The sequence below is a fragment of the Anomaloglossus baeobatrachus genome, chromosome 10 (genome assembly GCF_048569485.1).
Source record: "Anomaloglossus baeobatrachus isolate aAnoBae1 chromosome 10, aAnoBae1.hap1, whole genome shotgun sequence".
Lineage (NCBI taxonomy): Eukaryota > Metazoa > Chordata > Amphibia > Anura > Aromobatidae > Anomaloglossus > Anomaloglossus baeobatrachus.
In genome coordinates, this window is record NC_134362.1 from 55,056,657 (window position 1) to 55,070,333 (window position 13,677).

The 13,677-nt window shown below is 46.5% G+C and overlaps 1 protein-coding gene across 1 annotated transcript in view; it reads left to right on the plus strand.

Moving 5' to 3' along the window:
• LOC142255225 (pre-mRNA-processing factor 39-like) overlaps nt 1–13,677 on the plus strand; it is an 85,289-nt gene that overhangs the window by 41,815 nt on the left and 29,797 nt on the right. The window contains exons 7-10 of the mRNA XM_075326739.1: nt 3,761–3,865; nt 6,885–7,049; nt 8,708–8,834; nt 8,969–9,237. Of these exons, the coding sequence (XP_075182854.1) occupies nt 3,761–3,865; nt 6,885–7,049; nt 8,708–8,834; nt 8,969–9,237 (666 nt within the window). The remainder of the gene's footprint in view (nt 1–3,760; nt 3,866–6,884; nt 7,050–8,707; nt 8,835–8,968; nt 9,238–13,677) is intronic.

Sequence of the window (13,677 nt, forward strand, 5' to 3'; positions counted from 1 at the left end):
AATGGGAGGACCTGCAGCGATCCGCACACTCACACACCGGATCACACACCAACACACATCAGATTGCACACCAACACACATCAGATTGCACACCCACACACATCAGATTGCACACCCACACACATCAGATTGCACACCCACACACATCAGATTGCACACCCACACACATCAGATTGCACACCCACACACATCAGATTGCACACCCACACACATCAGATTGCACACCCACACACATCAGATTGCACACCCACACACATCAGATTGCACACCCACACACATCAGATTGCACACCCACACACATCAGATCGCACACCCACACACATCAGATCGCACACCCACACACATCAGATTGCACACACATCAGATTGCACACACATCAGATTGCACACACATCAGATTGCACACACATCAGATTGCATACACATCAGATTGCACACACACATCAGATTGCACACACACATCAGATTGCACACACACATCAGATTGCACACACACATCAGATTGCACACACACATCAGATTGCACACACACATCAGATTGCACACACACATCAGATTGCACACACACATCAGATTGCACACACACATCAGATTGCACACACACATCAGATTGCACACACACATCAGATTGCACACACACATCAGATTGCACACACACATCAGATTGCACACACACATCAGATTGCACACACACATCAGATTGCACACACACATCAGATTGCACACACACATCAGATTGCACACACACATCAGATTGCACACACACATCAGATTGCACACACACATCAGATTGCACACACACATCAGATTGCACACACACATCAGATTGCACACACACATCAGATTGCACACACACATCAGATTGCACACACACATCAGATCGCACACACACATCAGATCGCACACACACATCAGATCGCACACACACATCAGATCGCACACACACATCAGATCGCACACACACATCAGATCACACTCACACACATCAGATCACACTCACATACATCAGATCGCACACTCACACACAACAGATCGCACACTCACATCAGATTGCACACTCAAACACATGACATCATACACACACACTTCTGTTCCCACATCCACACAGATCATACACACACACACACACATCAGATCGCACAACCACACACATCATATCTCACACAAATTAGATTGCACACCCACACACATGACATCATACATATACACACACACACACACATCAGATCCCACATACACACACACACACACACACACACACACACACACATCAGATCTCTCACCCACACACATCAGATCACACACACATACTCACCACATCCGGCGATACCGATTGCTTCTGTCCGCAGACTATCTTGGGATGCAGTGCAGTGGCGTACTAGGACCTGCAGTGGAATGCATGGAGGACCCGGCGGTGGAAAGCATTGATGCATTCCACCACAGGTCCTCTGTGCGTTCCAACACAGGTCCTCTGTATGCGTTCCAACACAGGTCCTCTGTATGCGTTCCAACACAGGTCCTCTGTATGCGTTCCAACACAGGTCCTCTGTATGCGTTCCAACACAGGTCCTCTGTATGCGTTCCAACACAGGTCCTCTGTCATTCCCCACACTGCGTCCCAGAATTCTCTTCCAGCTGGAAGCAATCGGTATCACCAAATTTCCTGGGTCTGCATTTTATGGGGGCTAAACTTTCCCCCAACCATGTTTCCCCGAGAATAAGACCTACCCCGAAAATAAGCCCTAGCTTATAAGACAGTGTCTTATTTTCGGGGAAACACAGTACTTACATCTGCTGTTTTCCTTGGATTGTAGCACTGCATTAATGTGTTGAGGATTTGTATCTAAAAATACAATTACAATGCAAATTAAGCAAATCCAAGAATGGATAAATGAGTAGCTGATACTCAACTTGTGAAAAAATATAAGCAAAATTTTCAACACATCTTGATTTATTGAGCATGGAGTATGAGCGTCACATGAAAATGTCCACGCACTAATAGCCTTGGCTGCTATCAATGAGGTTATTAATGGTTGTCTGAGGAAGGATCTGCCGCACTGGATGCACTTGGGAAAATCATCAAGATCCACTGTTGGCAGCTTCCTGTGTAATTGCCGACCAATGATGTTTCAGATGTGTTCGATGGGAGACAAGTCTAGAGATTCTGCAGACAATGGTAGCACATTTAGATTATCCAGGGTGCTCACTGCCGTGAATGTCGTCTGTGTGGGTGCTGTTTTGGGGCTCCCTCTGGTGGCCAGGAATGGTAGTGGAGCTGAGCTTGTGACTCAGACAGGTGTCGGCGTTAATTGGGAATTAAGTCCTATTGCAGAAAAGCCTGGTGTATATAGGAGAGCACTTTTTGCCTTACTAGTGCCTTACTAGTGTTATAATTGAATTTTCCTCAGTCTCTTGTCCTGGCTTGGGTTCTGTCCTTCCCTGTTTCCCTGTGCAAGACTTCTGCAGATAAGTTTTAGATTTGTCTTTGCTTCCTGGTTTACACCTTTGGGTGTTTGTTTTTCTTGGTTTTGTTTTGTATCTGTTTGCTTGCAGGTGAAGATTTGCCTTTCTAATTTGGTGAGCATGGGGGTTCCCCCTTTGCTAGCTCTTCTGCAAGAAAAGGGAGTTTCTCCCTGTCTAACTTGATTATTTGCACTTTGTATTCTTTTTGTATTTTGTCTCTCCCATTATTTACAAGAGTACCTGATATAGTGGGGGTGAGGTCGTTCAACCTCAAGGGCCATTTTACTATCAGGAGATTGGTATTTTTTCTGCAGAATTTTTGTACTGACCACAATCAGTTTCCTTTCCTTTCCTTTGTATCTAGTTAGTTGGGCCTTGCCTTTGCTAAATCTATTTTTCTATCTGTGTATTGTGTTTTCCTATATCACCGTAATCTTTATATGTCGGGGGCTATCCACTCTTTTGAGGACTTCTATGAGGCAAGGTAGATTTCCTCATTTCTATCTGTGAGGCATAGCTAGTTTCTCAGGCTGTGACAAGGTGTCTAGGTGTTTAGGAATGCTCCACGGCTACTTCTAGTGTGGTCTGATAGTTAGGGGATTGCGGTCAGACCAGGTTCCAACTACTCTTGTTGTTCTTGGTGTTTTTCCACTAATGGGAGTTTTTTTGTAATCTTCCACAGTTACCATATCAGCTCACCATAGCAAGAGCAACAGTGGCTGGCGTTATCGCATTGACACATTGGTGAAATGGCCACACTACTGGTTCCGTGACCAAATCAATATAACGCAAAGCTGTTATTGTACCTATAATGAAGACTATAGGGTCCGGCTACAGTACATTATCCAACCCCCCGACATAATCTTGTGAGTAGGACCAGTTTGAAGATCCATCTGGATACCATAGGTAGAGATGTGATGACTCGGGTGCCGCCCCGTCTACCTTCTTTCTGCTACGCTCTAGTTCATTTGACAGGTCTTTCCCATGTATGTACATATGTAGAAACCAGTCAATCAGCTGGAGTGGAGCGGGAAAAAGTCGGCCAAGGACAGAGCCCGCGACATGATGTCTTCCAATAATGGTATTCAGCAGGCTGTTCACACTGTTTTCTCCAAAACCGGTCTTGCCCCCAGGGTTTATGGAGCATTTTAGAGATAACCATACCGGGCTGCAGTCGTACAGCCACGCTCTGATTCATGTTGTACTTAGCTTGGACGGCATAAATTGAGATACAGGTTCCCTTTAAAAGAAACTTGTGAGCTTCTAATTTTATTTATTTATTTTTGCCTTTTTGAAAGGAATCAGATGTTCAGAAGATTCGGCAACTTATGCTATATACAATGGAACAGACGCATCTCCTAAATAAAGTGCAAGTTCAGGAACGTTATGCATTTGAAGAGAACGTAAGTGTCCTTTACAAAAAAATCTCACAAAGAAATGATTGAACCTGACATTTGTTCACATCTAGATTTGCACGGTTAGAGGGAGTTGGCCACTTTCTGAATATATCTCTTCTGTAACCTCATAACCTGGTGCTCCTCGCCACCCACTGTGCAGGGGAAGAGAAAGTGAGGGCACAGCAGCTCTGCAGCCCCTTCATTCTTAGGAATAGTGGTGGTCCTAGAGCCTGGAATCCAATCACTTCTAAAGTGATGGTCTATCTAACCAGTAAAATGCACAACTTGACTCGAGCCCTCATACTGTCACGCTAGGTACAGGAAAGTAGCAAGTTAGCGGCGAAAGGTAGGGTAAGGTGACCCCTGTGTCTAGGGAAGGGGGAGATGGTGACCCCTGACTGAACCTACTGCTGGTCGCTGGGGTCCCTCACCACCCTAGATAGGTTCCACATCTATGTGCCAAGCTGGATACCTGACCCTAGCTATCCCTAGTGCTGGGCCCTAAATAGGGAACGGGTGGGATGAGCTCTTCTTAAACCCCACTAAACACTATAGATGACACAAAGGAGGACACATACGGGGAAAAAAGCATGAACTACTTATCCACAGATGACAGTGGAAGGAGTTCAGCAACGATACCACAGAGGAGCACAAGCGACATGCTTGCAACCAGAGGTACAGTGAACTGAATAATAGCACAAGTCCAGGGAAGGGAGCATTTAAGCACAGAGAGAATACTGATGATCAGCAGCTGGGTGGAAGGCGAGCTCCTGCGGGGCCCAAAAGGGGGAGAGATGAAAATCCAGCAGGAAAGCTACCTATACTAATGAATACTGACAGCAGGAACAATGGAAAGTCAGGGAGCATTTAGTGCAGCCAAACGCTGTGACCTTCTTTTGCCGGAAACCACAGGACTGTTTCTCACCCGTGACACACATGGCTTTGTCAACAGAAAAATTAAAAAAAAAAAAAAATTCTCTGTCTCTCCGAATGCCATGATGCAAAAGCAAGAAAATCGCTGTTACTTCAATGCCCCTCCATAAAATGGCATCTTTAAAGGCTTTGCCTGGACTAGATTATTAGATCATTGTCAATCTGACATCAAGCACTTTCACTGATCAGCTGTTACCTAGACCTGTAACCACTGGACATATACAGTATATATACACCGTATTTTCCGGCATATAAGACAACTGGGTGTAAGACGACCCCCAACTTTTCCAGTTAAAATATAGAGTTTGGGATATATCGTATATACTGGAGTGTAAGCCGACCTGAGTAATGTGCCCATTGTTTAGTGATGTCCCCTGCTGTAATGTTCCCATTGTATAGTAATGTCCCCTGCTGTAATGTCCCGTGCAGTAATGTCTCCATTGTTTATTAACATCCTCCTGCTGGTTCCATTCTGTCCCCTATGTGCCGTTGTTTACACACAATAAAAGATATTATCACCTCTCCTTCGTGCCCGCGGTGCCTCCAGCTGTTTCTTGCAGTCCGCACACAGACCCAGCGGCCGCTGCAGAATGTCGTCATGGCTTTACTACAGTTGAATGCTTTACGGCGCCACAAAGCATTCAACTGCAGTAAAGCATGTTCAATACACAGGGCCGCCGCTACTATCAGCGCTTTAATGCAGTTGAATGCTTTGTGGTGCCATAAAGCATTCAACTGTAGTAAAGCCATGACGACATCCTGCAGCGGCCGCTCCGTACACCGGACACTATCATGGAGGGGTCTATGTGCATGCAGACTGCAAGAAACAGCTGGAGGCACCGCGGGCACGGAGGAGAGGCGAGAATATCTTTTATTGTGTGTAAAGCCATGACGGCACCGTGCAGCGGCGTATAAGAAGACCTCCGACTTTTGAGAAGATTTTCAGGAGTTAAAAAATCGTCTTATACGCCGGAAAATACGGTAGATGAAAAAAACATTCCCGTGTACTGCTTTGTAGTGAATATTCTTTGGCACTAACTAAAGAATGTATGCCTGGAACACTAATGGTGTGAACATGGTGCAAGACTCAAAAACATAACTATACAATAGGATAAAGAGTTGCACACAAGTCACAATGTATATGGGAATGATGAAAAGCAGAACTGCTACGGGAATACTAGACTGAAAAATACAATGAACTATCTGATAAAGTGAAAAAACATGAAAAATGGAATATGCATAACTGCTATGAATAATAGAGATGAGACGTTTAGCCATTGTATTGATCAATGCAAAAGAGCCCCAAAACCAACGCCAAGGTAATTTTCAGTCTAGTATTCCTATAGCTGTTTTGCTTTTCATCATTCCCATATACGTTGTGACTTGTGTGCAACTCTTTATCCTATTGTATAGTTATGTTTTTTGAGTCTTGCACCATGTTCACACCATTGGTGTTCCAGACATACATTCTTTAGTTAGTATGCACTTTCTGTCTGAGAACCCTGCCCCACCTACAGCCATTTGTTTCACTTCACATATATAGCTTGGTCCTTTGCTTCCCATACAGAGCAAGTTTCTTAACTGCAGGTGAGGTTACATATAGGCTAGGGACCCCAAAAATAGAGATTACCTTGGCGTTGGTTTTGGGGCTCTTTTGCATTGATCAATAATAAACGTCTCTTATATTTCTATTATTCATAGCAGTTATGCATATTCCATTTTTCATGTTTTTCACTTTTTCAGATAGTTCATTGTATTTTTCAGTCTAGTATTCCCATATCAGTTTTGCTTTTCATCATTCCCCTATACATTGTGACTTGTGTGCAACTCTTTATCCTATTGTATTCTTGGACACTACCGCTCAGTTCCCATTCACTTCAATACAAGCTGAGCTGCAGTACCAAAAATGTGTTAACTTCAATAGGAGATGAGCTATGTACGTCCAGTGGTTGCAGGAGGAGGTCGGCGTCCTAGTCATTGACTTCTAGGATAGTTGTGACAATACTGCTGAATCTCCCTGGATGTGTGTCTTCCAAAAAAGATCTAAAGTAAAATAATGTATGAATAACTTTTGTATTTTTATTTCTTTTAGATCAAACGGTTATATTTCGTTCCCTTGCCGCTAAATGTTAAACAGCTGCAAAACTGGAAGAAATATCTGATGTTTGAGATGTCTCGGGGTCAGCACGATCGCATAGTTGTGCTGTTTGAGCGCTGTCTGATGCCATGTGTAATGTATGAAGAATTCTGGTTAATGGTGAGAATCAGTGTAACTATTGCTTGTGCTGGGCCTAGTCTTCACTAATGATCATATTAGACACTCAGAAGCAGGTGCTCCTGAGCCGTATATACGTACAAGTGGGAGATTAAAGCCATTTATTGCACAGAAAAGGAGAGTTCTCTTCTGACACCTCTTAAAATAGGCTCAAATTTACAAAAAAATTGTGTCCATAAACTGGTTATTACTTCACTTAATAAAATTTCACCAATTAGGCATAACATTAAATCCACTCACAGGTCAAGCAAATGACATTGGTTATCACAACGACACCTGTACGTGGATAGGAGATAGTAGGAAGCTTGTAAGTCTGTGTTCAGACTGCAGCAGGTCTGCACCACTGCGGTCTTTCCACTGTACAGTCACTTAATCAGCTGTTTCACCTGCAAAACTGTGGACCTGATTATAATGGTTCCACAGCTTTTTAGCTTAATGAAGTGATGACGTGATTGTGCAGAGAAGCAGTGGAAAGACCTCAGCAGCACAGGACTGCTTCGGTTTTCAGCCACCTCTGCATCTGAACGGTAAAAAGTCAGTAGTTGAGATTGTAGTGCAGAAAGCAGGGAAAATCTTGCAAGGTTCTGAAGGATTTTGATAACTTATGTTGTTAAAGGAGTTTTCCACTACTACTGTGACCCCCTTTTATTTGTCCTAACTCTTCCTAACTAACACTTTTGCACTACTGTCTGTGACCAGGAATCTGCATTTTGATGCTGATCAGTCAGGGGCCACACAGCCCCAGGCCAGGCAGGATGCACTATGACTCCTTAAAGAGATTTTCCACTACTAATGTGACCCCTTTCATTTGTCCTAACTCTTCCTAACTAACACTTTCCCATTATACTTCTACCTACCCTGCTTCTGTAAGCTTATCTCTCTGCGGCACCTATATTCCTATGTTGATGTTTTAGCTTTGATCCTTCCTGTCTGTAGACCGGAATCGGACCAACTGAGCAGGGCACGACATTAGTGGAGGCGGGGATGCCTGTCTCTGAGTGACAGCAGTCTGAGCGTGCATGCCCAGATCACACTGCACTCTCCTCTCAGCCTGCTTTACGGCACTTGTCACATCAAAGCACAGCACTGTAATGTGAAAATCATTAGACAGTATATTACAGTGCACCATCCGCACATTGCAGTACTTGTCATTTGAAAACACCACACTCTAAAGCAGGCTGAGAGGAGAGTAAAGTGTGATCTGGGCATGCGTACCCACCCTATTGTCACTCACAGAGAGGCAGCCCTATTCCCACCAGTGTCGGGCCGTGCTCAGTTTGTCCGATTCCGGTCTCCAAACAGGAAGGATCAAAGCCAAAACATCAACATAGGAATATACATGCCGCAGAGAGATAAGCTTAAGGAACAGGGTACGTAGCAGAAGTATATTGAGAAAGTGTTAGTTAGAAAGAGTTAGGACAAATGAAAGGGGGTCACATTAGTAGTTGAAAACCTCTTTAAGGAGTCATAGTGCATCCTACCTGGCCTGGGGCTGTGTGGCCCCTGACTGATCAGCATCAAAATGCAGATTCCTGTTCACAGACAGTAGTGCGTATAATGGACTTGTGAGTAGAGATGAGCGGACATTTGTATGTGGCTAGTATACAGTTTGGAATTATTTACCCTGTGCATCTCTGCAGTATACTCAGTATATGGAAGGACAGTCAGTGGAAGCCGCCCGTACAGTATTCGAGAGAGCTTGTCGGACCCATTTGCCGCTGAAATTCACTCTTCACCTCCAATGGGCTTTTTTCGAAGAAAAGCACGGTATGTCTCATAGTTTAGCTAGTAGACAGTTTTTTTGCATTGTCCTTCCATGTTCTGCAGTGGGTTTTTTTTCCCATCCAATAAATAAATACACAACTTTTGTTTCTATATGGTTTCTTTTTTTTGGTCCCTAGGAGAACTAGACTCTGCTCGGGCTATCTTGCGTAACCTAGAAAAGGTGTTACCTGGAGTTGTCCTGGTACGTCTGAGGCTCGTCAACTTTGAGCGACGCAATGGAAATCTGGACGAGGCAGAGAGATTGCTCCGAGAATCTGCACAAAACAGCAGTAGCCCAGATATGGCAGCATTTTATACTATCAAGCTTGCACGACTTCTGCTAAAGCTGAAAAATGATCCAGAAAAGGCCAGAGACCTATTGATGGAAGCTATCAAGAAGGAACCGGTGAGAAAGCATTAAGAGTTAAAGGAGTTCTTCAGCGCTGCTTGCTTCCTACCACAGCAGTAAGTGGGGAGATAGACAGATGCCTGCCAGGGACATGTGCATTATCTGCAGGCCTCATGCAACTCTCCTTTTCATTCGATTAGGATGTGTATCTGCCAGTACGTGGGCCGAACCATGCGTGTATGCTGGAAGTCATCTGTCTACCACAACGTCCACAGCTCTGTTCTCCTCCCATGGGCGGCACAGTGGCTCAGTGGTTAGCACTGCAGTCTTGCAGCGCTGGGGTCCTGGGTTCAAATCCCACCAAGGACACCATCTGCAAGGAGTTTGTATGTTCTCCCCGTGTTTGCGTGGGTTTCCTCCGGGTTCTCCGGTTTCCTCCCACACTCCAAAGACATACATGTATCTATCATACAGATAGGGACTCTAGATTGTGAGCCCCAATGTGGACAGTGTTGCAAATGTATGTAAAGTGCTGTGGAATTAATAGCGCTATATAAATGAATAAAATTATTAATAATTATAATTATTACAGAAGTGGGCAAAGCTAAAGAACACTTTTTAGTTATGGCTCTCGGAATGTGGTGCTAGAAAATTAAGCACTGCCTCCTTAGACCATATTCATACACCGAAATGTTTGGACAGTATTTGTAAGCCAAAATAAGAAGTGATTCTAAAGTACAGGACAGGTGTGCATCTTTAATAGTTCTACAGTTTAGAAGGACGGCGGGAAAGACCAGGAGATCAAAATGTGGTCTTGTCTTGTGAACTATCAAGGGAGTAGCCTATATATACATACAGTCATGGACGAAAGTGTTGGCAGCCTTGAAATTGTACCAGAAAGTGAAGTATTTCTGCCAGAAAATTATTTTAATTACATATATTTTGTTATACCCATGTTTTATTCCTCTCTGTGTATTGGAGCAGCACAAAAAAAGAAAAGAAAAAAAGTCAAATTGGACATAATTTCATACAAATCTCCAAAAATTGTTGGCACCTTTACAAAATTGTGAGTACACAACCTTGTTTAAAGCATTTGATGCTCATCCAAACCCACCTGTGGCAAGTAACAGATGTGGGCAATATGAAAATCACACTTAAAATCAGATAAAAAGGGGAGAAGTTGAACTAATCTTTGCATTGTGTGTCTGTGTGTGCCACACTAAGCATGGAGAACAGAAAGAGGAGAAAAAGAGAATTTTGTTTACTTACCGTAAATTCTTTTTCTTATAGTTCCGACATGGGAGACCCAAACCATGGGTGTATAGCTTCTGCCTCCGGAGGACACACAAAGTACTACACTCAAACGTGTAGCTCCTCCCTCCGGGCTATATACACCCCCTGGATGACAATCTAACCAGTTCAGTGCAAAAGCTGAAGGAGGACATCCACCCATAAGTAGAGATAGAGTAAAACTCGGAAAGACCGGAACTCTGTCTACTAACAGCCGGTGAAACACACGGAACAAAAAACTGCCAACAGGCAACAGGGAGGGTGCTGGGTCTCCCATGTCGGAACTATAAGAAAAAGAATTTACGGTAAGTAAACAAAATTCTCTTTTTCTTCATCGTTCCTTATGGGAGACCCAAACCATGGGACGTTCCAAAGCAGTCCATGGGTGGGAAATAAACCAAACTGAGAAGTAGGCAAAACCTAACTTCACAAATGGGCGACAGCCGCCTGAAGAATGCGTCTGCCCAAGCTCGCATCTGCCGAAGCATGAGCATGCACTTGGTAGTGCTTCGAAAAGGTGTGCAGACTGGACCACGTGGCAGCCTGACAAACCTGCTGAGCCGTAGCCTGGTGCCTGAAAGCCCAGGAGGCACCGACAGCTCTGGTCGAGTGCGCCTTAATCCCTGGCGGAGGAGGCACCTGAGAACACTGGTAGGCATCGGTGATAGCCGACCTGATCCAACGAGCTAGGGTCGGTTTAGAAGCAGCGAGACCCTTGCGCTGACCAGTGGTTAGCACAAAAAGTGAGGTGCACCGCCTAAAAACGGCGGTGCGTGACACATAGATTCGGAGCGCCCGCACCAAATCTAAGGAATGCAACGCCTTCTCAAAGCGATGCACAGGGGCCGGACAAAGAGAAGGCAATGAAATGTCCTGGTTAAGGTGGAAAGGAGACACCACCTTAGGGAGAAAGTCCGGAGTCGGACGAAGAACCACCTTGTCTTGGTGAAACACCAAAAAGGGGGATTCCGAAGAAAGCGCAGCCAAATCAGAAACTCTCCTGAGAGAAGTTATGGCTACTAGAAAAACAACTTTCTGTGAAAGTCTAAACAAAGGAACCTCCCTGAGAGGCTCAAAGGGGGGTTTCTGTAAGGCCGTGAGGACCAGATTAAGGTCCCAGGGATCCAAGGGCCGCCGGTAAGGAGGAATGATGTGAGATGCGCCCTGCATGAAGGTGCGCACCTGAGCCAGTCGGGCGATACGCCGCTGGAACAATACCGACAGAGCCGACACCTGTCCCTTGAGGGAATTGAGGGACAGTCCTAGCTGTAGACCGGACTGTAGAAAAGACAGGATGGTCGGCAAGGAGAACGGCCAAGGAGCATGGTCGGAAGAGCGACACCAGGACAGGAAAATCCTCCAAGTCCTGTGGTAAATCTTGGCCGAGGAAGACTTCCGAGCCTGAGTCATAGTGGAGATGACCTCAGAGGGAATGCCTGAAGCCGTCAGGATCCAGGACTCAAGAGCCACGCCGTCAATCTGAGAGCCGCAGAATTCTGGCGGAAGAACGGACCTTGAGAGAGAAGGTCTGGGCGGTCCGGGAGGTGCCACGGCACCCCTACGGACAGACGGAGCAGGTCTGGGTACCAAGCTCGCCTGGGCCAGTCCGGAGCAATGATTATGACTCGACGGCCCTCCATTCCGATCTTGCGCAGAACCCTGGGCAAGAGAGCTAGAGGGGGAAACACATAGGCCAGACGGAACTGAGACCAATCTTGAACCAGTGCGTCCGCTGCGAAGGCTTGAGGATCGTGGGAGCGAGCCACGTAAACCGGAACCTTGTTGTTGTGCCGGGAAGCCATTAGATCCACTTCCGGAGTGCCCCACTTGCGGCAGATTGATCTGAACACTGACGGATGCAGGGCCCACTCGCCGCTGTCCACGGTTTGACGGCTGAGATAATCGGCCTCCCAGTTTTCCACGCCTGGGATGTGGACTGCAGATATGGTGGACTTGGAGTCCTCCGTCCACTGGAGGATTCGTTGAACCTCCAACATCGCCAGACGGCTGTGAGTCCCGCCCTGGTGATTGATGTAGGCAACCGCTGTCGCGTTGTCCGACTGAACTCGAATGTGCCTGCCCGCCAACAGGTGGTGAAAGGCTTGGAGAGCTAGAAACACAGCTCTGATCTCCAGCACATTGATCGAGAGGGCTGATTCGGACGGAGTCCAAGTGCCCTGTGCTCGGTGATGGAGAAATACTGCTCCCCAACCGGAGAGGCTGGCATCCGTGGTGAGGATCACCCAGGACGGAGTCAGGAAGGAGCGTCCCTGTGACAGAGAGAGGGGCCGAAGCCACCACTGAAGGGAGCTCCTGGTCTGTGACGACAGAGCCACCAGCCTGTGCAAGGAAGAGATCCGCGTGTCCCAACAGCGGAGAATGTCCAGCTGCAGGGGACGCAGATGGAACTGGGCAAAGGGAACCGCTTCCATTGACGCCACCATCTGACCTAGCACCTGCATGAGGTGTCTGATGGAATGACGGCGGTGCCTCAGCAGAGAGCGCACCGCCAGACGAAGGGACTGCTGTTTGACTAAGGGCAACTTGACAAGTGCCGGCAGAGTCTCGAATTGCATCCCCAGGTAAAGAAGCACCTGGGTCGGGGTCAGAGTGGACTTGGGCAGGTTGACAAGCCACCCGAACTGAACGAGCGTGGCGAGAGTGAGTGAGACACTCCGCTGGCAGTCTGCACTGGATGAGGCCTTGACTAGAAGGTCGTCCAGGTAAGGAATCACTGCCAACCCCTGGAGGTGCAGAACCGCAACCACTGCTGCCATGACCTTGGTGAATACTCGAGGGGCCGTGGCTAAGCCGAAGGGGAGAGCCACGAATTGGAAATGTTCCTCTCCGATTGCAAAGCGTAGCCAACACTGGTGTGAAACCGCAATAGGCACATGCAGATAGGCATCTCTGATGTCGATGGATGCCAGAAAATCTCCTTGGGTCATTGAGGCAATGACCGATCTCAGAGATTCCATGCGAAAGTGCCGCACCTGAACATGCTTGTTGAGAAGCTTGAGATCCAGGATGGGCCGGAAGGAACCGTCCTTCTTGGGGACTAGAAAGAGGTTTGAGTAAAAACCGCTGAACCGTTCCCGGGCGGGAACCGGAACAATTACACCGTTGGCCTGCAGGGATGCCACGGCCTGAGAGAAGGCGGCGGCTTTGGAGCAGGGGGGGGTAGACAGAAAAAATCTGTTTGGCGGG